This window comes from Narcine bancroftii, chromosome 4 (genome assembly GCF_036971445.1).
Source record: "Narcine bancroftii isolate sNarBan1 chromosome 4, sNarBan1.hap1, whole genome shotgun sequence".
Classification (NCBI taxonomy): domain Eukaryota; kingdom Metazoa; phylum Chordata; class Chondrichthyes; order Torpediniformes; family Narcinidae; genus Narcine; species Narcine bancroftii.
The window spans coordinates 215,889,308-215,912,157 of NC_091472.1; the positions used below are offsets into that span (position 1 = coordinate 215,889,308).

Below are 22,850 nucleotides of genomic sequence, written 5' to 3' on the forward strand. Positions count from 1 at the left end.
GCCATCTGTAAGGACAAGACCTGTGAGCTGGGAGAAAGGGGGTGGGGGGGGTGAAGTGCCACACTAAACTTCCTCAAATTTTCCTGAGGGGCTTATCCTTGAACTGTCCGCACAAGGAAACAGCTGTTGCGCTAGTTAACACATCTGCTTGTTTAATGAACGCACTCGCAAGGGTAAATTCCTGAACAAGTCTTGACAGTTATTCCCAATGTCAAAGCGCGGGGGACAATTACTTCCTTTTCCTTTGTGCTGCCTCTGAGGGAGGCTTTAATCTTCCATCTTTCCCTGATTTGGGCTATTTTTCAGAATAGGTACTGATCAAAATGGAAACGCAATGAAATTCAAAGCTGATTTTGAAAGGCGTGTAGGACAAGATCACCTATAATACACACACACACACACACACACACACACACACACACACACACACACACACACACGCAAACACACACGCAAATATTCTGGGACGTCGACAGAAAGAGGGCGTTTTCTAGTTGGTGCGTTGAGGCTGAAACAACTTGAGTGGGATCTAAAATGGTCTATGGAATCTTATTGAGATTTAGTGGATCATGTGATTGTGTAGGACGCAGCAGGTCTCATTAAACACAGCAAAGGCAACCTTAACTCCTCCTTATGGGGGGTTAGGAGACAGTTGAGGGGCCTGCACATTTCTCGTTTGTGTAGGCCAACTGCTTATCCTTCTGAAGTGGCTTTTATTTCAGGGCCAAACAGCTGGCCTATTGTCAGAAGACCTGAGCTGAGTGAAAGGACAGGTGATAGCACAAAACAGTGGCATCCCAGGCCTTGGTGAGAGTTTTACTTCATCTTCTGGTGATCCATCCTGTAGGATGATGGTATCTCCTTTCAGTCAGTTTGTGGGGCTTACACCCTGCTCCTCAGAAAGGAGCCGCAAGTGTGTGAATGGATTTTAGGGCGAGTCAGGGGTTGCACAGGTCCGGACCTGCCTCTTGGCATCCCCTCCCAGATCCAGCGGCCTGGTGAGGTCCAGAACGGCCAGGGGAAGTTCTGTTGCTAGACCAAGCTTTGATGCCAGGGATGCCCTTTCCGCGCTTCACGGCATGTGCTTGCTAGATGGCCGTCGACCTGATGAGAGGATTCATCCGCCCTTTGACAGGCTTTGTTTGTCATCCTGCAGGGTGTCTAGCCACCCTCCGCACCAAGCAAGACTGGTGGGGGAGCCAGTTTAATGGCCAACCACCCGACCACGCGACAGGTAGTACTGGGTTACTAGCACTCAGACGAGTGGCCTGATCAAGAAATGTTTTAGTTCAACCTTACAATAAAACAATGGACATTCTTACCAAAATAATGTGTAAATTACAAAGGCCTTCTTCCACCCCCAATATCTCCCCTGTCCCTTCAAAAAGAAGCACTGAAGATGAGCTGCTTCACCAGTCATCAATCGAACTTAGCCTTGTTTGGACATGAATACTGTAGACAAATGAGGGTACAAAAGCTAGGTAGGGCAGCCATCTTTGGATTAAAATTTCAGGTCAATTTATTGACAAAACGTGGAAATGGGTGAAGGCATTGAATACACTCGTGGCTGATCATGGGACCTCAGCTCCCTGTTCCTGTTTTCCCTCCCTATCCCTTGATCCCTTTAACCACAAGGGCCACATCCAACTCCCCCTTTGAATCTGTCCAATGCACTGGCCTCAACAACTTTGTGCAGCAAGTTCACAACCCTCTGGGAGAGGCGGCTACTTGTGGTCCCTTGTGGTGGACTTTTCAACATCAGGAATATTCTTCTTGCCCATCTGAACTTTAAACATTTCAGTGGGATCCCATCTGATTTCTGATGAGTATAACCCAAGTCTTTCCTCGTCCATCAATCCAGAAATCAGTCTGGTGAAGCTCCATTGCACACCCTCGAAAGCAAGAGCGTCAGATTATGCAAGATTGCGCATAATCCTCCAAGTGTGGCCTCTCCAATAAGACCTCCCTGCTTCTATTAACCCGTTTGTGACACGACCTGCTGAAAGCATTTTCCATCTTACTTCAGATCTCAAATATCTGCAGTTTTACTTATGAATCAGTGACTCGTTTTATACAAATAAAACCCAAAATGTTGTCACCTACAATGGCCCTGACTGATTCAAAAGGTTTTCACCACCTCCTCAAAGTCAGTGGGCCCACCTTCTACCTCTGCCATCTAGATGGCATGGAGATGGAACAGGACACAGATTTGGAAGGTCGAACTTGAAGGTGCAGTATGTGGTCAATGGCAGGATTCGACAGTGTGGAAGAACAGGGGGAACACTGAGGTCCAAATCCATAGCTCTCTCAAGGTTTCCACATAGGCTGATAAAGCTACCTTAACTTTAGACGTACAGGAACAGGCCATTTCAACCCACGAGTCCGTGTCGCCCAATTGACCTACAACCCTCGGTGCATTTCAAACGGTGGGAGGAACCCAGAGCCCCTGGGGTGGAAGGGGGAGAACCACATAGACACGGAGAGAAGGTACAAACTCCTGACAGACAGTGTGAGGATTCAAAAGGCATTGCTCTAACCACTACACCCACCGTACCGCCCCAGTAGTAAGAAGGCTTATGGGATTGGATTCAAACATCGTGAGGTAATGTTGGAGCTCTATAGAACTCTGGTGAGACCACACTTGGAACATTGTGTTCAATTCTGGTCACCTTATTACAGGAAGGACGTGGAAGCTACAGAGAGGGGGCAGAGGAGATTTCCCAGGATGTTACCTGGATTGGGAAACAAGTCTTATGAGGCAAGGTTAACAAAGCTGGGACTTTTCTCTTTGGACTGATGAAGGGTGAGAGGACACTTAATAGATCTCTACAAGATTATGAGAGGCAAAGATAGGGTGGACACCCAGTGCCATTTTCCTGGAACAAGAGTAGCAAATACCAGAGGACATCTCTGTAAGGTGAAGGTAGGAACGTTCAGGAGAGACATCAGGGCTACGTATTTTACACAGAGTGGTGGGTGGCTGGAATGCATTGCCAGAGGTGGAGGTGGAGAACTGGCACAATAGGGACTTTTACAAGACTCTTAGACAGGCACTTGGTTGAGAGGGAGGGAAGGTTTAGATTGTTGAGTAGATTTATATAGGTCAGCAGGAACTGTGCTGTAATGTTCCATGTTACTTGGAGGGTACATATATGCTGTGATGTCATGGGGCTTGGTGCACTTACAAAGTGCTGTAGTCCAGCCAGGGAGGGAGATCCAGGATAAGGTAACCATACCTTGCATCTCATCCGATTCCTGCTCTGTCATAAAAACAGGGAAGAGAGATACCAAGATATGATGTTTGTGATCTCCTTGAGGTCGGATGGGGGGGGGGGGGGGGGGGGGCAGGGTTAAAAAAACACAAGCCGATTAAACCCTGGGGCCCATTAGGTATCTCAACAATATCTGCTGGTGACCTGCCAGGCAGTTAGACATAGCTTGGGAGACATCTGAATACCTGATGACAACTGCACGTCAGAAGCTTGGCCTATCAAATAACTGCCTGTTTCATTTTGCACTCAGGGTGAATCCGGCCTCGACGGAGAACCGGGACGGAGTGGACCCATGGGGAGACCAGGTGATAAGGTCTGTCTCTACTGTGGATGGGCATTTGTGCAATGGCCCTCCGAGGCTGGTCATTTTGCTCTGTGGGGCTCAGGGTCTTTGCCAGATAGGTGCTCCTAATGTCGCTAGCTCGGTAAACAGTAGGACCTTGAGGAGTGCGGTACAACACCAGGATCTGGGGATACAGTTACATAGGACCTTGAGGAGTGCGGTACAACACCAGGATCTGGGGATACAGTTACACAATTCCCTGAACATGGCATCACAGGTGGATAGGGTCACAAAGAGTGTGTCGGCCTTCATAAATCAAATTATTGAGTCCAGGAGTTATTGGTAAACATATATAAAACTTTGACGAGGCCAAACTTGGAGTATGGAGTGCAGTTTTGAACACTTATCTACAGCAAAAGTGCAGAGAAGTTTTACAAGGATGTTGCAGGGACTTGGGAAATTTAATTACAGGGAAGTGAAGTCAAGTCAAGTTCACTGTCATCTGATTGCTCAAGTACAACCCGACGAAACAGCATTCTCCGGTCCTTGGTGCAAAACCGGCAGACACACACCCAGACATAACACACATACAGACAAACAGTATTCAGGACAAGTATGCAGGACAAGTATTCATATAAACAAATAAGTATTGTTTCATGAATATGAAAGTCTTGGAGGGTTAGGATGAGCAGATCCTTTGGTCGTTCAGCATCCTCACTGCCCTTGGGAAGAAGCTGTTCCCCAGCCTAGTAGTTCTGGCTCTGATACTCCTGTATCTCTTTCCCTGATGGGAGCAACTGAAAGATGCTGTTTGTGGGGTGGAAGGGGTCCTCAATGATTTTGCGTGCCCTCTTCAGACAATGATCCAGGTAGATCATATGGATGAGGGGGAGGGAGACTCCAGTGATCCTCTCTGCCGCTCTTATGGTCCTGTGGATTGACCTCCGATCCATTTCTCTGCAGTGATGCAGCCGGCCAGGACGCTCTCGATAGAGCTCCTGTAGAAGGTTGATTTGATGGGGGCCTTGCCCGCTTCCGTCTTCTCAGGAAGTGCAGTTGCTGTTGCACCTTCCTGACAAATGTTAAACAGGAGAGGAATTTATTCCCAGGAGTGAAGAAGAATGAGGGGAGATTTGACAGAGGTATATAAAATTATGGGGGTTATAGATAGAGTAAATGCAAGCAGGCTTTTTCCACGGAGGTTCTGTAAGACAAAAACCAGAGGACATGGGTTAAGGGTGAAAGGAAAAAAGTTTACAGGGAACATGAGGGGAAACTTTACACAGAGAGTGGGGGGAGCTTGGAATGAGCTGAAGTGGTGAATGCGAGCTCAATTTTAACATTTAAGAATTTGGACAGGTACATGAATGGGAGGGGTGTGGAGGAAGACGGCCCGGGTGTAGGTCAGTGAGACTAGGCAGAATAACAGCTTGGCGTAGACGGGATGGGCCACTTGGCCTGTTGGGGTGCTGCAGGCCTTTCTGTTGTCTAGGGCTCCTATTGTTCCTGCAAAGGGGGCACACCTTCTCTCCCATCAATCAGAATTCCCCGGCATGTTCGGTCCTGATGTTCCTTACTTGTATTAAGGAATGGGAAATCATGCATTACATGAGATTGGGTCCCACCTCCAGCCTCAGGAAGACTCTGAAATAATAATATCCATTAGTAGAGCACCATTCACGCAGCTGAAAACATTATCCAAACTCCAAAAAAAGTTGACACTGATTGAACTGAGGAAGCATCAGCGCTGAGGGCTAACAGCTTGGTCCAAGAGGTGGTTTACAAATCCACTGAGCGGCAGAGGCTGAGGGGAGACCTTGTCGAAGTTTATAAGACCGTGGGAGCCATTGGGAGGGTAGACAGTCATAATCTTTCTCTGGGGATGAATATATCACAGACGAGAGGACATGGGTTTCAGATAAATGGAGGAAGAGGTCGTTCTATTATTCTTCAATATGTTTATGAATGGAGTTATATCGATTACATTGATGTTTTATTTTACTTTAGAGAATAGATTTAACACGGAATTTAAATTGGATGATGTAAGAGAAATTAGATTCTTAATAAATGTATGATTAATTAGGAGTGATATATTGAAATTTAACATTTAGAGTTGATTTAAAACATAAGAATTACATATTTGGGTATGTTATAAATATGTTGGTTTATGTAATCTCTTCACTCCATTTTTTTCTTTTGTGCTTTCTTTTTGGGGGGAGGGGGGGATAAAAACAAAATAATGTATCATTTTGTATCGTTTCTTTTGTAATGTATTGTTCAAGGTGAAGAAACCTATGTTTATGTTTGATAAATTGACCTGAAATGGTAAATTTAAAAAAAAATTAACAAAAGGTAAATGGAGGAAAGTTTAAAGGAGATACGTGGGGAAAATTTATTCCTGGAACAGGCTGCCAGGAATAGTGGTGGAAGGAGGTGTTTAAGAGGTTTCTAGACAGTTTACCTATCTTGGCTGCACCATTTCATCGGATGCAAGGATCGACAACGAGATAGACAACAGACTCGCCAAGGCAAATAGCTCCTTTGGAAGACTACACAAAAGATTCTGGAAAAACAACCAACTGAAAAATCTCACAAAGATTAGCGTATACAGAGCCGTTGTCATACCCACACTCCTGTTCGGCTCCGAATCATGGGTCCTTTACTGGCATCACCTATGGCACCTAGAACGCTTCCACCAGCGTTGTCTCCGCTCCATCCTCAACATTCATTGGAGCGATTTCATCTCCAACATCGAAATACTCGAGATGGCAGAGGCCGACAGCATCGAATCCACGCTGCTGAAGATCAAACTGCGCTGGGTAGGTCACGTCTCCAGAATGGAGGACCATCACCTTCCCAAGATCATGTTATATGGCGAGCTCTCCACTGGCCACCGAGACAGAGGTACACCAAAGAAGAGGTACAAGGACTGCCTAAAGAAAGCTCTTGGTGCCTGCCACATTGACCATCGCCAGTGGGCTGATATCACCTCAAACCATCCATCTTGGCGCCTCACAGTTCGGCGGGCAGCAACCTCCTTTGAAGAAGACCGCAGAGCCCACCTCACTGTCAAAAGACAAAGGAGAAAAAACCCAACACCCAACCCCAACCAACCAATTTTCCCTTGCAACCGCTGCAACAGTGTCTGCCTGTCTCGCATCAGACGTGTCAGCCACAAAGGAGCCTGCAGCTGACGTGGAAATTACCCCTCCATAAATCTTCGTCCGCGAAGCCAAGCCAAAGAGAAGAGGAGACAGAAACATGAACAGAGAGGTGCAAACAACAGAGTTTGTTTCAATTGGGTTTCATGTTCGGCCTTGACTGAATGGGCGGTACTGCTCTGTTGTACAGCAGAGAGGAGAGACGAGGAAGCATTAGGCAGGAACTTTGGAGTTCAGGGCCTTGGCAGCTGAAGGCATAATCACCATGATTAAATGGAGGGGTATTCAAGGAGAGAAGAGACCTGGAGGGGTTTACAGGGTTGAAGAAGAGCAGAGGGTTGCAGAACAGGGGATTGACATTGGAGACTTGAGCACCGAGCAGTGTGATGGGGCAGGCGAGAAATACCACAGGTTTGATTGAGAGTGTAGAAGGATGGCTCTTTAAGAAGAGACTTCATTTCCCGGAGTTCTGTCAGTGAGGATTTACCCCGAGGAGAATTCTTCATAAGCCAGTTGTTCTGCCCAGCTGTCTTCAACACGCGATATGTTGCTTTTCTGTCTCCAACAGGGCAATCCCGGCAGCAGAGGAAGTAACGGAGATCCAGGAGAGAGAGGTGATGATGTAAGTCCTGCTCCTGCTTTGAGGAACAAGTGGAGATATGGAATAGTTCGCTCACCAAACACCCCCCCCCCCCCCGCCTTTCCATTCATTTGAGTTCATGGTTGGACTTTCCCAACTCAATCTCCATATCCCAGCATTTCCATGATCTGCTGGTTCCAGACTTGATAAATTAAAGAGACGTCAAAAATTCACAACTGAAATTTCTTTGCATTCTGTCACCTGCGTCGTGGTGACATCCACTCAAAGTCGATTCTCCCGGCTCACTGACTGCCAGAGCATAGCAGTGTCCTCATGTCTTACTGCATAGTGCTGTAAGACAAGAACTGAGACCTGAGTGCTCTATGATACACAGGGTACCGGTGATCATTGGTTAAGGCCTGGCAGAGATTGATAGGTCCTTAATTAGCCAGGGCATCAAAGAAGGCCGGGCAGTGGGGCTGAATGGGAAAATGGATCAGCTCGTGATTAAATGGCGGGACAGGCTTGTGTCTTCTGGTCATGTATAACTGAAGGGTGGTAAGTTCTGCCTTCATAAGACTCACAATCCCCTGTGAAAAAAAAGTCTTTTGATTTAAACGTGCTGTGAGCGCTGCTGTGCGAAGAATTCAGACACAAGGTCCGCAGACTGTACAACAGGCTTTAATCAGCTTAAATTTGTACACACCAGGACTCAGTCCACTTCAGGCTCCATGTGCCTGACTGTCCCCCAAAGGGGATGGCTCATTAGTCTTTATATGGTGATTGACAGCCGACCAGTTGGGGCCAGCTGCCCAGGTTGCCTACCTGCAGGCACAGTGGTCGCCCCCCCCCCCCCCCGCAGTAAAGGCTGGTAGGAGAGCGGCCAGTGTAGGGGTTATATCACCTCGCGTGCGAACCCCATAATCACTGACCTTTTGGTTCAAGATTCTCCCTCACTAGGGAACCTCCTCCCTGCTACAGTATCAGGAATCCTGCAGGTTTTGATTAAGACCTCGTTCACACTTGTAAATTTCAACGGACAGAAGATCAGCCCGGCCACCCATAATGTTCATGGGGCCAATGTGGTCTTGCCACTGGTTTGTAAAGTGGAAGCATTGCCTCCCTTCTTTGATGTTGAATTCCCCTCAGCAATAAACCACACAGTTCTGTAAGCTTCCTCGTTACTTCCTTTTGTGAATCGGGAAAGAAACCCCACCAAGAAGTAATGTTAAAATAGAGCAGGGAGCCTTTCTACTGGAGTGTGGGGGCCGATGAGCTCCCGAACAGTTGGGGAATTGTTAAGTTATGTGTGGACGATCTGTCTCTGAAAACTGTTTGCACTTGTGCGCAGGGACCCCTGGGGAATGATGGAAGCAGAGGCGAGCCGGTAGGTAAAACGGGCTTTTGATTCTGATTGCTCATTCTCAGATTCAGTGCTCTGCGACCTAGAAGATTGTCACTTTGGCCATCGGCCCTGAGCTGTCCCCTCCCCCTCTGCTGGCTTATTTCCCCGCTGCTCTTTCACTCTTTCTCACCCCTCTCCCCTGCCAATTTTCCTATGACTGGGCTGCTACTTGGGGGTGGGCACTTAATTCGCAAAATCGTCATTGGGATATAGAAGGAAACTGGAGCACAATGGAAGGGGGTTGGGGAACAAGGTCACAGGGAACATACAAACTCCACACAGACAGCAGTCAACGTGAGGACTGACACCAGCTCACCAAAGAGCCACCAATATTTGAGCATTACAGTGTATATTATGCAGATGATACTGAACACACACATCCTCTGCTAGAACATTTTTCATTGTTTTTGTGTGTGATTAAACTTTCTTTGCTATTTCTTTCTGCTGCCTGTGCCTGTAATCTTCTCCAGAGACCCACTCCCCAAACCTCTTGAATTCACCATCACCACTAAAACTTCCTTGTGCAAGCACATGAGGTGTTTGTGTGGGGAATGTACACATGAGGAGATCGTGTGGGGAATGTACACATGGAGTTTGTGTGGGGAATGTACACATGTGGAGTTTGCGTGGGGATGTACACATGAGGAGTTTGTGTGGGGAATGTATAGATGTGGAGTTTGTGTGGGACATGTATACAGGAGGAGTTTGTGTGGGGAATGTACACATGTGGAGTTTGCGTGGGGATGTACACATGAGGAGTTTGTGTGGGGAATGTATAGATGTGGAGTTTGTGTGGGACATGTATACAGGAGGAGTTTGTGTGGGGAATGTACACATGAGGAGTTTGTGTGGGGAATGTACACATGAGGAGTTTGTGTGGGGATTGTACACATGTGGAGTTTGTGTGTGGCATGTATACATGTGGAGTTTGTGTGGGGCATGTATACAGGAGGAGTTTGTGTGGGGAATGTATACAGGAGGAGTTTGTGTGGGGAATGTATACAGGAGGAGTTTGTGTGGGGAATGTATACAGGAGGAGTTTGTGTGGAGAATGTACACTGGAGTTTGTGTGGGTAATGTACACATGAGGAGTTTGTGTGGGGAATGTACACATGAGGAGTTTGTGTGGGGAATGTACACATGTGGAGTTTGTGTGGGGATTGTACACATGGGTTTGTGTGGGGATTGTACACATGAGGAGTTTGTGTGGGGAATGTATACAGGAGGAGTTTGTGTGGGGAATGTATACAGGAGGAGTTTGTGTGGAGAATGTACACAGGAGGAGTTTGTGTGGAGAATGTACACAGGAGGAGTTTGTGTGGAGAATGTACACAGGAGGAGTTTGTGTGGAGATTGTACACATGAGGAGTTTGTGTGGGGAATGTACACATGAGGAGTTTGTGTGGGGAATGTACACATGAGGAGTTTGTGTGGGGATTGTACACAGGAGGAGTTTGTGTGGGGATTGTACACAGGAGGAGTTTGTGTGGGGAATGTACACATTGGTATTCTTTGTTGCCGCAGATGCCTTCACTCATTCTTCATGCCATCGGCCACCGTGTCACCCAATTATTTGCCTGAATAACCATGTAATTCTAATCTCTCATTTTCTAGGGTCCTTCTGGAGAATCCGGACTACCTGGGCCACCAGGTTCAAGAGGCATCCGAGGAACCAAGGTATCTAAGACCGAAAGTCATGGAGACATACAGACAGAGAATAAACTAAGGCTTAACGTCAATCGGATGTACAGACAGAGGATAAATTAAGGATTAACTTCATGGGGACGTACAGAGAGAGATTAAACTATGGCTTAAAGTCATGGGGTCATACAGACAGAGAATAAACTACAGCTTAAAGTCATGGGGATGTACAGACAGAGAATAAACGGGAGTTTTTTTTCACTTGAAGATTCACTGGGATAATGGCTGATGGTGGGTGAGTCAAGGACATGAGGGCACAATTTCAGGAGTGAAGGGTGTCTGCTTAGAACAGAGATGCAGATGATTCTCTTCAGCCAGAGGGTGGTAAATCTGTAGAATGTGTTGCCAGAGTCACTTGCGGGGACTGGGTCATTGGATGTAAACTTTTATTTTCAATATCTTCATTGATTTTAATGTAAAAAAAATCCATTTATACATGGTCTTCTAATTAATAACATAAACCAAATTATTTTATATACATATCTCACGAAAATTGTAAGTCAGGTGTAAACATAATTATTTTCTGAACTTATCCCATTCAAAACATCGAATTCAATGAATATATTAACAGTTAATCCATTCCTCATAATATATCCACAATTAATGGTGACTAGAAAATAGATATAATTAAGATTCCCTAATTAATAAAAAGGGGATTTTATATTTCTCAGGTATTTTTATCTTATTCCATGAAATGATCCATATTCATGATCCACAGTTGAACCCATTTTTACCAAGTTTATATCTACTAATAAAAAACAAAAAAAGAATATAAAGGAAAGAGAAAAATACCCTGATATTCCAACCCCTCCCTCTAAACAAGGTTGACTTGTATAAATTATTTAGGTATAAATCGAATAACAACTTTCAGATACCAGACAAAGTCTCCGGAGCATCTGTACACCTTAAATCAGTAGTTCTCAATCTTTTTCTTTCCACTCATATCCCACTTTAATTCCCTATATCCTTTCCACTCGTATTCCCTATACCATCGGTGGTCTGTGAGTAGTAAAGGGTTGCTTAAGGTGGGATGTTGGTGGGAAGAAAAAGTTTGAAAACCCCTGTATTAATCATCCCTAATTGACCCATTATGTGCATGGTTTCAGAACTCCAAAGGAAATGACCCAACGACAATTTTTCTCAAGCAAAATATTCCAGTAATAATTAGATTCAGAGCAGCGATTCTCAACCTTCCCTTCCCACTCACATCAAACCTTAAGCAACATATTACTAATCACAGAGCATAGGGAATACTTAAAGTGGGATGTGAGTGGTAAGAAAAAGGTTGAGACCCACTGGGTTAGAGGCAGGAGGGTGGGAGGTTTATGGGGGTGGGGAGGTTCCTTCTCTCTCATTGTTTTTCTTATGTAAACCATATGTATTTGGAATGGACTGTAAAATGCGTGAATCTTTTGTGGTTTTGAATTTATAAGTAGAATTTATTAAAAAATACATCACCTCAAGGCTCTTGAACCCAATCCCACGACTCCCGGCCAAACACAACATCGGTTTCTTTCCTCTCTTTTCTTAATCTTTTTTTTTGTTTACAAAACAAATATCAGGTTCCATGTGATATAATGTTCAAGTAATGATAAAATAGAATTACAGTCGATAAACAACAGTAAACAAGAGAAAGAAAGGGAGGGAAAATATCCCATCTAACTTCTAACCCCAACCTGAGCGATTACTGGCAAAGTCGGGCATCAACTGCTAATTTCAATACTAACATGCTGAAAAATAAAATAATAAGGTAGTTGATCGATACATTTTGAAAATAGTTGAGAACAGAACACTAGAGTGAAGAAAATTTAATACCTGTTGTCGCTGTTGAGCACCACATTTTCTCTGGAGAGAGGTGTTAGGAGCCTAGAGGACCCCAAAAAAATAGATATTCACCAAGACAAATGGTTACTTAAACAAAAGTTGCTTTTAATTATCTTTAAACATGAAAACAGAATCACACTTTCACTTATTCTATTGACTTAACTAACCTAACTTAACCCCCTTCTAATTTTAAGCACACGTGAATTTAATATGGGTGTAAGTTCAGAAAAATTCTTTGGTTCACAACCCAATCTCACTTCTCCTTCCTCCAAGTTCACTGGTGGCAGGCAATTCTCGTACTGCATGCAGAATTAAACATTTATGAATCTTCACCAGGCTTTGGTGCTTGGTGAATGGTTACCACTCAGGAAGATTCTTGTCAGTTTTCAGAGGGAGATTTGTTGTACGATGGACTCCCAGCCACTTCAATGTCTTGTCAAAGAAACTTGCCCCCTCAGGGTTCTCCAGATGATAACCTCTTTCTTTCAGGTCACTACAGAGTTCCTTCTTGTTTCTCTTATTTCAAGTGAAACATTAGACAGCCAGTCCTCCTCTCTTGCATGAATAACAAGGGCTTTGACCAGGCTGAATTAAAGACTTACAACCCATCATCTAAATGGGGTTTTCCACAAGCTTGCCAGCTTGTCCTGTTCCAGTCCCACCTGCTGCTGCTGTCTGTAACACTGTAGAACTGATCTCTCTCACACACACACACACACACACACACACACACACACACACACACACACACACAGAAAACCTGGCCCTCATAGAACAGCAAGTTCCACTCCAGACAGAATGCAGCTCCAACAAGTTCTTCCATCTGTTGCCTTTTTGTAAACAACAATCCATTAGTGAAGTCTCTTGGGCACTCTCCAAAGCTCTTGTAAAGGCTGTGGGGGTGATATTTCTAGCATTGGGGAGAGCTCCAGTTTTTCAAATAAGATCTGTTTTAAAGTGTTTGTATGTGACCAACAGTAACAAACCTTTCTTAATTTATCTCCCAAAAACATATCTATATACTCTGTCACAGAGGGATGCCATCTAATCCATTGTGTCTATGTGGGAGTGTTCCCTGCCACAGAATGAGCCTTCTCGCAATGAGGGAAGCAAAAGGGATTGAGATGGAGTCAAAATGTCTTTCTGAACTACCCTAGAAATGTGTGCGGCAACTTCAGGAGATGTTGGCACCTGACAGGGTGGGGGAGTCCCACCCATTATACCCCTTGGAGAATGTGAACCTATGCTGTCCTGCCTCACATTGTGTTTCCAGGCAAGCTGCACATTGGCTGGGAAAATGGGGAGGGAAGGGGGCCGTAGGATTGGCCTTGACACCTCACTGAAGTTCTCCAAATTTCCCTCCACAGGGTGACAACGGGCCTGACGGGCAGCCGGGACACGATGGTCCTCCTGGACTCAGTGGAGAGCCAGTAAGTGCCTTCTGAACGAAGAGTTCAGATGTTCTCAACCAACCATGGGATCTCACAGCTGAGGCTCGCAAAATAACCTTTCTTCTTCCACTCAGCAGGAAAGGTGAACTAATTCTTCTTGGGTTCCCTCAAAAACTCGGTTACCTGGGTGGTAAACTGGGGCAAAAGTGGCGCAATAGTGGGAGCTCGCCAGAGAACAGCATCTTGCAGCAAGGATGGCGTGTGGGACCTAGTGACAGTGGCCATGGTTGAGGACTCACTCCTCCGATAGAGGGACCTAGTGACAGCGGCCATGATTGAGGACTCACTCCTCCGATAGAGGGTCCACCCTTCCCACGGTGGGTCCACCCTTCCCACGGTGGGTCCACCCTTCTCACGGTGGGTCCACCCTTCCCACGGTGGGTCCACCCTTCCCACGGTGGGTCCACCCCTCCCACGGTGGGTCCACCCCTCCCACGGTGGGTCCACCCCTCCCACGGTGGGTCCACCCCTCCCACGGTGGGTCCACCCCTCCCACGGTGGGTCCACCCCTCCCACGGTGGGTCCACCCCTCCCACGGTGGGTCCACCCCTCCCACGGTGGGTCCACCCCTCCCACGGTGGGTCCACCCCTCCCACGGTGGGTCCACCCCTCCCACGGTGGGTCCACCCCTCCCACGGTGGGTCCACCCCTCCCACGGTGGGTCCACCCCTCCCACGGTGGGTCCACCCCTCCCACGGTGGGTCCACCCCTCCCACGGTGGGTCCACCCCTCCCACGGTGGGTCCACCCCTCCCACGGTGGGTCCACCCCTCCCACGGTGGGTCCACCCCTCCCACGGTGGGTCCACCCCTCCCACGGTGGGTCCACCCCTCCCACGGTGGGTCCACCCCTCCCACGGTGGGTCCACCCCTCCCACGGTGGGTCCACCCCTCCCACGGTGGGTCCACCCCTCCCACGGTGGGTCCACCCCTCCCACGGTGATCCCACCCCTCCCACGGTGGATCCACCCCTCTCACGGTGGGTCCACACCTTCCATAGTTTCCAATGAGTGAAGCTTGCAACTCCTTAGACAAGAGGACATGCTGGATCACAATGTCTTCGAAGTCCCATACCCTTGGAGATCATCAGAAGCCCAGGGAATGGGTAACAGACACACCTTGGGATCACAAACTCTGGTGTTCTAAACATTGCCATGGAAGCTACTACCTCGTTCACCTCTGAAATGCCTCTCACCGCTGATGAGGACTTCCCTGCCAAAGGAACATTGTAAACCCTTGGGAACCTGGAGGGGGTGGGGGGGGGGTGTAGAATGATGGGAGCAGACTCTTACAGAGGCAATAAGTGGTCTGGTAAAGGCTGTGGTGCTGTAGCAAGTAAAGCTGTCCAAGAAAAGATTTCTCAGATACAGGAATTGGGAGACAAATTTCATGTTGGCGTGCCCTGGTTACTATGATAAAGCTTTAACCCTGTCCTAATAAAGCAAGACAATTATTTTGACGTTTCAGACAGACCCAAAATTAACATCAAACTTTTAATTCTTGGATGGTCTGGCACTGTTGAGGGAAGGGCCCATTGGTCCTTAAATGTGGGCTAGGCCTTCCTCAAACCTCCTCTAGATTGGATGAGTTCTCGTAAGCAATTGCAATGAAAAAGAGTGGTGAATTTGTTCATTGAAACGGCACATGGAGCCAAGGGTGGCCTGGGCATGCCCACAGACCTCCTGGGCGCCACTGCTAAACCCACGAACAGGCTCTGCCACTCCCTCCTTCTGATCCCTCCTCTGCCTCTCTCATCTCTGAATGCCCACAGAGGACTGAAAGGTGCCCTCCCCGGAGTGCCCCGGCATTCAGAAAGGTTGTGACCTCTTGTCCAGGGCATGGCTGGGCAAGGTAAACATTTGGCCTGGTCATAAAACCAACCGCAATCAGTCTCCGCCCTGGGGCTCAATAGCTGGGGTGGGGGGGGGGGGGGGTGGAGTTGTACATTTTAAACAGATTTGCAGTGCAACAAGCAATTAGAGACCAAAACCACGGTAACCTTGTTAAACTGGAATTTTCAACACCATAACGCATACCAGATGCATGGACTGATGCATAACTGATGCACGGATGTGTGCATAAGTTTACCCGATGCTTGGCAAGTGCCTCACTTAGAGGAGTGGGCCTGGCATGGTCAGATCCACTGCTTCACACCGAGTGACAGGGGGCGGTTGGACAGTGGAGCCATCTCCCCCTTGGTTCATTATGGGGATCACCAGCTTGGTCCTCCAGGAGGTGAAGTGCAATTGGAGCACAAACTCCCTGGGATTTCCACTGAGCTTAAAGGCAGGCCAAAATGCCCTGAGATGCATAGGTTTAACATCAGCGGTTTTGTTGCTAACTTCCCTAACTCCAGGCCGAGTTTAACCCTGGACGAGCTTCTTCATCCCCGATGAGGGGCTCATCTGAGCACCATGTATATTCAGTAAAACATGAAAGTCTGCAGACGCTGAGATCATAATACATTAAACACTAGTCTTTCATTAAGATGATTGCCTGATTTTTGCTTCTACCTTGAAGAAGGTTCAGGCCCAGAATGTCAGTGATATAACTTTGCTTCCTGTGGATACTGGGAGACTGGCTGAGTTCTTCCAGAATCTCTGTGTGTGTTTTAACCATGTATATTCAGGGCACAATGTGGAACCTGCTCTCGGCAGGCTCTTATGGTTGGCACGGTTAACGCAGTGCCTTTACAGCACCAGCGGTGGGGACTGAGGTGTGTAAGGAGTTTGTACATTCTCTCCGTGCCTGCGTGGGTTTTCCCAGCTGCTCTGGTTTCCTCCCACCATTTGAAATGTACCGGGTTGGGGAGGGGGTGGTGTAGGTTAATGGGGTGGCCCGGGCTTGTGGTGTGTATAAAAATTAGGTGGAGGAGGTGACCTGGTTCCTGGTAAATCAGGATAGAGTGAACTGTTATGCCATGCCCAAAGATTAATTGAAAGATTTATTGGACACTGAATGTGAAAATTACACCAGTGGGCCCATTTTCTTGTATGAATATGAGTGTTAAAGCCGCTTAAATCTAGGGTTCTGATGGTGGTGAAGGCTATCGCGGCCTTCGTGATAAACTCTTTGAGTATGTCTCAAAGTCTCCATTTTTGAGTTAATTTCCATGACAAATAGTGTCCTGTAGTCGTTAATGCAAACACTGAGTTTAATTGTTTAACAATTCGGTTCAAATGTTGTTATCCGTGAGTTGACTGGCCGGCTCAGAGAGGGGAAAGGAAAAACCGCCTAGTCCGCTTCTTCCAACCCATTATGCGTCAGGTGCCCATGAGAGCCCGAGCCTCCAAACAACAGCTTGAGAACCAAGTGGCGCGATCTGCCATGTGCCCTCATTTTTGTGCGAGGAAACAAAAGGGGTTTGTCGGTTCAATTTGAGACAACCCATGACATGGTGGGTTGCCTGTGAATTCACCCAACCTTCTGGAGGTGGTATCAGAGATGGGATTGCCCCACTTGCAGTGGTGCGTGGGGTTGAGTGTGGCTGGGCAGTACTGCTGGCAGGGGGAGTGAGCACTCACAGTGGCGGACGGGGAAGTGAATAGTTTTCTTTCGCGTGTAGTAGAAACACACAGTAAACACTGGAGGAACTCAGCCAGTCTGGCGACATCCATAGGAGGTAAAGGTATATCACTGACGTATCGGGCCTGAGCCCTTCCTTGAGCAAAAAAGCAGGCAGGCGCCTGATTTAAAAGGTAGGGGGAGGAAGGAAGAAACAGCAGGGGGAGAAGAACAGATCAACAGACAAAAGGTGTTAGGGTGTTCAGTCTTCAGGGTGGGAACGGATTTTGCAGTGGAACAGCTGAATGAATGGAGTCAACAGTCACCCAGCTAACAGGACAGCATTCGACCAGTCTGAGTGTTCATTAAAGCACAAAATGCTGGGGAAGATCAACAGGTCCTTTTCGGAACCGATGTTTCGGGCTTCAGCCCTTCGTCAAGGTATGAGAGAATGTCGGCAGGCGTCCGAACAAAATGGTGCTGGGGGGGTGGGGCGGTGCTAAAGGCAGGAGATGATCGGGGGAGGAGGGATGGCTGAGTGGGTGGAGGGGATGCCATGTTGTCTACCTATTTTCATGATTTACTTCTGGGTGTTTGTTAACCTCAATCCAAGGGCAGTGTGGGGAGCTAATCCCCCCATGCTATGTGTTATATAGTCAGGATAACGTGAACTGTTTTTTAACCGCGTAAGAATATACCCTTCTCACTGTAATGCCCCTCTTTGGGGTGTATGTATACATATATGGGAGTGTATGAACAGTTTCCTGTGATGGTGGAAGACATCAGAAAGTAAAGCCACTTCTGTTAGTTGCGTCTTGCGTCTCTAAGTTATTTAAGAACCCACCCAAGTAATGCAGAGAGATACCACTGTGCTCAGCAGTAACACTTTGCTTTGTTTTATTCTCAGGGGGTTCAAGGTCGACCTGGATCCAGAGGATTTAAAGGAGACATGGGTCCTCCAGGAAAGGAGGTAGGTATTGTGCAGCGCGACGACGTCATGCTGGCTTTGACGCAGCCAGGTGCTGTGACATTGGGTCTCAACAGCAGGACCCAACCTCAGGTCTCATGGGCTCCACCTGTAATGCCACCTTGCAATCTTGCGTGAGCATGTAGTAGGCCCGGTTGCCTGTAGAATGGGAACATTTGGTGTCCACAGGAACCACGGAGGGGGTTTGGCAATGTTGGGCAGAGGGCTACACTGCATGCCAGAGAGGGTTTGCAACATTTTAATATGGATGCCTAGTTGTCTTGCATTTAAGGTTTTGAATTTACTTGATCTGTTTTGATGTGCCTGTGTTAATAAAGTCTCGGTAAGAAAAAAAATTTGGGGGTGCTGCCTGAGCTGGTGTAACGGCAGTGCTGTTGCTGGTGTGGACCCACGGGGAGCAGAGACAGAGTGCTTCCCCATGGGGGTCCAACCACCCAGTCTGACTGCCGTTTGTCCCATAAACGACCTGTTAAAGGAGCCGAAGGTGGTTTATTTTAAAATCCTACAACTCCCAAGATGGCGGCACCTATAATCAGCAGCGACCACAGCGAGGGGAGGGGGCGAGTGCGAGTGCAGAGTCCAGGGAAGCGGAAGTCTGGCACAGGGCACCAGAAAATGGGGAGACCATCGCCCTCCACCTCTCCCATCCATGTAAGAAGGGGGGAGACGACCGACAGGAGGATGGTGACTACGGTGGCAGACCAGTGAGACTGGAGAACATATAGGAGTTGGGGGACTCGAGGTGAGGAACCCATGCAGGATGGCTGACGACTGCGATGAAGGGACTTGCACCAGGTTGTGGATTGTTGGAGACTGGCTCGAGACCAGCTGAAGGGGCTACCAGGTATCGGAATTGTGAGGGTGCTGGAGGGTCCCTGATCCTGTCAGAGGGGTGCATCTGGAGCTTGGGTTGCCGATGGTTTGGACTAGACTCTGGGTGGCTGTGGGGGCTGCAGAAGGGAGGTGAATCCATGGGCACTCAGTGACTCGGGGGTGGGGGGGGCTCTTTTTTGCTTCTCTTTCTCTGTCTGTAAGAGGCGCCAGGTAATTGGAGAATCTTTGTCTACCTTACGATAGACTAAAGGTAACATCACATTTCCTTTTTATTACTTGACATTAAAATAATCATTAAGTAAGAAGGGAAAGCAAAACTGAGGTGTCCAGAGCCACACTCCCCACTAAACCATAGGCTGGTGGTACACCACTTGGGGCCCAGTGCCCATGCAACCAACTCCCATTTCCCCACCCTGATGGGAACACCTTACGAATGACGGCACTGTTCCCATCTCTTCCGACAATGGGTGCACCTCCCTGACCCCAAATCTAAGACCAGTTTAAATTGTAAATCCAGACCCTATGGCCTCCAAAGCCCTGCCGCCAACTGCTTGGAGAATACGCCACACCTCAGACCCAACGCTTGCCGAAAAATCTCCGTGAGAGCAATGTTAGGAAGGTAGAGTCGAGCAGTTTCCTAACCGAGCTCATGAAGACAGTCAGGCATCCGAGACCCCTTGGAGATTGGACCTTACCTCCCTTCCCATCAGCTGGGCATTATCTGGGATCATGGCAATTGCCAAGCTCCCCAAACGAAAGAAGCAATGGCTGAGCTCCTCAATGCGTCGGTCTCTTTGCCTCAGTGGCACCCACTCCATCAAGCATGAGAGTTAAGAGGCATCCTGAAGCTCAGCCCATACCTGGTCTCAACTTCAACACTGGCAAGAGGAATGTCCATCACAGACAAACAACAGACTTCCCTATTGACTGAGACATAACTCTTCCGGGAGGAATATTATTCAATAGGCTTGTTGAGAACTACCCAAGAAGGAAATATGGTAAGTATAAAATTAGAAATTAAAACTTTCTAACCTTTTGTGATAGTACAGATTCTATCAGCAATGTGTATATGTACATATGTACAGATGGTAGTGTAGGATGACTGTGATTGGCTGAGAGTGTAGCCACACCTACTGGCAGGTCTTAAAGGATTGCTCCCAGCCAGACCAGGTCATTCTGGGCTGATCGACCTACTTATGATATGCTCCAGTCTTTTAGTTAATAAAAGCCTTGATTTGGATCAAGTGTTTGGTTCTTTTGACGTGCACTACAATTTTATTAACTAAAAGACTGGAGCATATCACAAGTAAGTCGACCAGTCCAGAATGACCTGGTCTGGCTAGGAGCAATTCTTTAAGACCTGCCAGTAGGTGTGGCTACACTCACAGCCAATCACAGTCATTCTACACTTCTTCTTTCTTCATTGGCTTGGCTTCGCGGATGAAGATTTATGGAGGGGTATGTCCACGTCTGTTGCAGGCTCGTTGGTGACTGACAAGTCTGATGCGGGACAGGCAGGCACGGTTGCAGCGGTTGCAAGGGAAAATTGGTTGGTTGGGGTTGGGTGTTGGGTTTTTCCTTCTTTATCTTTTGTCAGTGAGATGGGCTCTGCGGTCTTCTTCAAAGGAGGTTGCTGCCTGCCGAACTGTGAGGCTCCAAGATGCACAGTTGGAGGCGATATCAGCCCACTGGCGGTGGTCAATGTGGCAGGCACTAAGAGATTTCTTTAAGCAGTCCTTGTACCTCTTCTTTGGTGCACCTCTGTCTCGGCGGCCAGTGGAGAGCTCGCCATATAACACGATCTTGGGAAGGCTACACTACAATCAGTACATATGTACATATACACATTGGTGATAGAATCTGTACTATCACACCTTTTAAGACTCTCAATCCAATTCATCCAATCTTGTGCGATAGAATCTGGTACAGTTTCATCCCATCCAAATTTTCCTCTGCACAATTCTTGCAGAATTTTCTTGGCTATTGTACATTCTTACGATAGAAAGAATGCCTCTTCTTTGCTTTGTTGAACATGCAGTAACTTGGGATGTTGTAAACTGCATATATCACAACTTGTTAGAAGTTTTGCTGATGTGTCTGTTACACGAGCAACCAAAAGGCATTCCATTCTTCTTCAAAAGGGTTAATTTCTCGTCATACCATTTTTTCTTTCTCTCTCTGAACATTTTTCTAAAGCTTGCAATGCGCAGACGTGCTGGAGAAACTGGGAAGGTCGCACGGCCTCCACAGGAAGTAAAGGATAACCAACGTTTCTGGGTGGGCCCTTCATCAAGAAGAAGAAAAAATGGTGGAGGGGGGGAGGAGAGAAGAGGAGGGATGAAGGGGCAGGGGTAGGAGAACAGGTGGATTATAAGAGACAAAAGCTGAGGTGATAAGGGGTGAGGGTTGATAGGAGAAGGGGGGAGGGGTGGGGGAAAGCTGGAACTGTTTACAAGCCAGCCAGCAATCTCTCAATTAACATCACCTTACACACATCTCCCCTTCGCATTGGTTGTTCAATTCTGAATGTGCATCGGAAGGCTCAAACGTGGAATTAAAGGACTAACTAATCCTTTGTCTGTCCCTGCAGGGATCCAGGGGGCCAAGAGGTCCAAAGGGATATCCAGGTGATGCAGGCCCGATGGGTGAAATGGTAAGAAGCGGCAAATTGCACTCAGACATATAGGGCCTGTAGAGCCAAGCTAGACCTCACTGAAGCAGCAGTGACATGTCTAGACACCCCTCCCCCGCCGGCCCCACTTAAACTGGGCCCTCCTGCATGAAGGCTTCCTCCTCTTCGTTGCTTGGGATAATGGGAGCATCCTGACGCCTTTCCCCCTGAGCTACTGGGCCAGTCCCAGGAGGGAGTACCCCCACCATGGTTGGGCAGTGAACAAAAAGCAATGAACCGGTACAAACACCGAAACCTTACAAGTATCAGCATGGGTCACCAACTCAAGTCTTGGAGGAGATTCAGGGAGCAGTGGTGAAAATGCTGTGAGAGGTTCATTGTGGGGTGAGGTAGACTGCAGCCTTTTTCCAGCTGTTTAAAGCAGGCAATTAGCAGGCATCAGTAAAATACAAAAGTTGGCAGGCACCGTGATCGAAGTAAAAACACGACGCTGGGGAAACTCAACAGATCAAACTGTTCCTTTTGTATAGCAAAGGTAAAGATGCATAACCGACGTGTTGGGCTTGAGCCCTTCATCAAGGTATGGAAAACTGTAGGCAGGCATCTGAACAAAATGGTGGTGAGAAAAGGACAGGGGAGGAGCACAATCCCACAGGTGGGGTGATAGGTGAAGAGAGGGAAGGGGAATGGCTCAGTGAAAGCATAGGGAAGGGGGAAGGGGGTGGAGAGCTGGAGTGGGCTGGCAGAAACCAGAGAGGCTGATGTTACTGCCATCCGGTTGGAGAGTGCCCAGATGGAATATTCGGTGTTGCTGCTCCACCTTACAGGTGACGGTGCGTGAGGCTGTGGACAGACATGTCAAAAGGAGTGGGAGCGCAGAACTGAAGTGGTTGGCCACTGGGAGGTCCCTGTCACCGGTGCGGAGCCAAGGTGCTCAGCAAAGCGATCTCCCAGTCTCTCTGATGTACAAAAGGTCACAACGGGAGCACCGGATGCACATTAGCGAGCAGTGTTATCCTGGGTAACGCTGCAGTTCTTAAGTGCTATTGGAGATGAGCTTTGGGTATGGATCAAAATTCCCATGAATCCTAGCACCCTGGGAGAGGGAGGGAGGGAGAGAGAAAGAGAGAGAGAGAGAGAGGATGCAGGAAAGGTCCAGTGGGATATGGGCTGAACGCAGGCCATTGAGACCAGCTTGGGTAGTCAACCTAGTTGGC

The 22,850-nt window shown here is 47.7% G+C and overlaps 1 protein-coding gene across 1 annotated transcript in view; it reads left to right on the forward strand.

Annotated features, from left to right (window-relative positions):
* The window catches only part of col6a1 (collagen, type VI, alpha 1), a 103,481-nt gene that overhangs the window by 34,641 nt on the left and 45,990 nt on the right, over positions 1–22,850 (forward strand). The window contains exons 16-22 of the mRNA XM_069933939.1: positions 3,523–3,585; positions 7,285–7,338; positions 8,648–8,683; positions 10,316–10,378; positions 13,594–13,656; positions 18,087–18,149; positions 21,592–21,654. Coding sequence (XP_069790040.1) covers positions 3,523–3,585; positions 7,285–7,338; positions 8,648–8,683; positions 10,316–10,378; positions 13,594–13,656; positions 18,087–18,149; positions 21,592–21,654 — 405 coding nt within the window. The remainder of the gene's footprint in view (positions 1–3,522; positions 3,586–7,284; positions 7,339–8,647; positions 8,684–10,315; positions 10,379–13,593; positions 13,657–18,086; positions 18,150–21,591; positions 21,655–22,850) is intronic.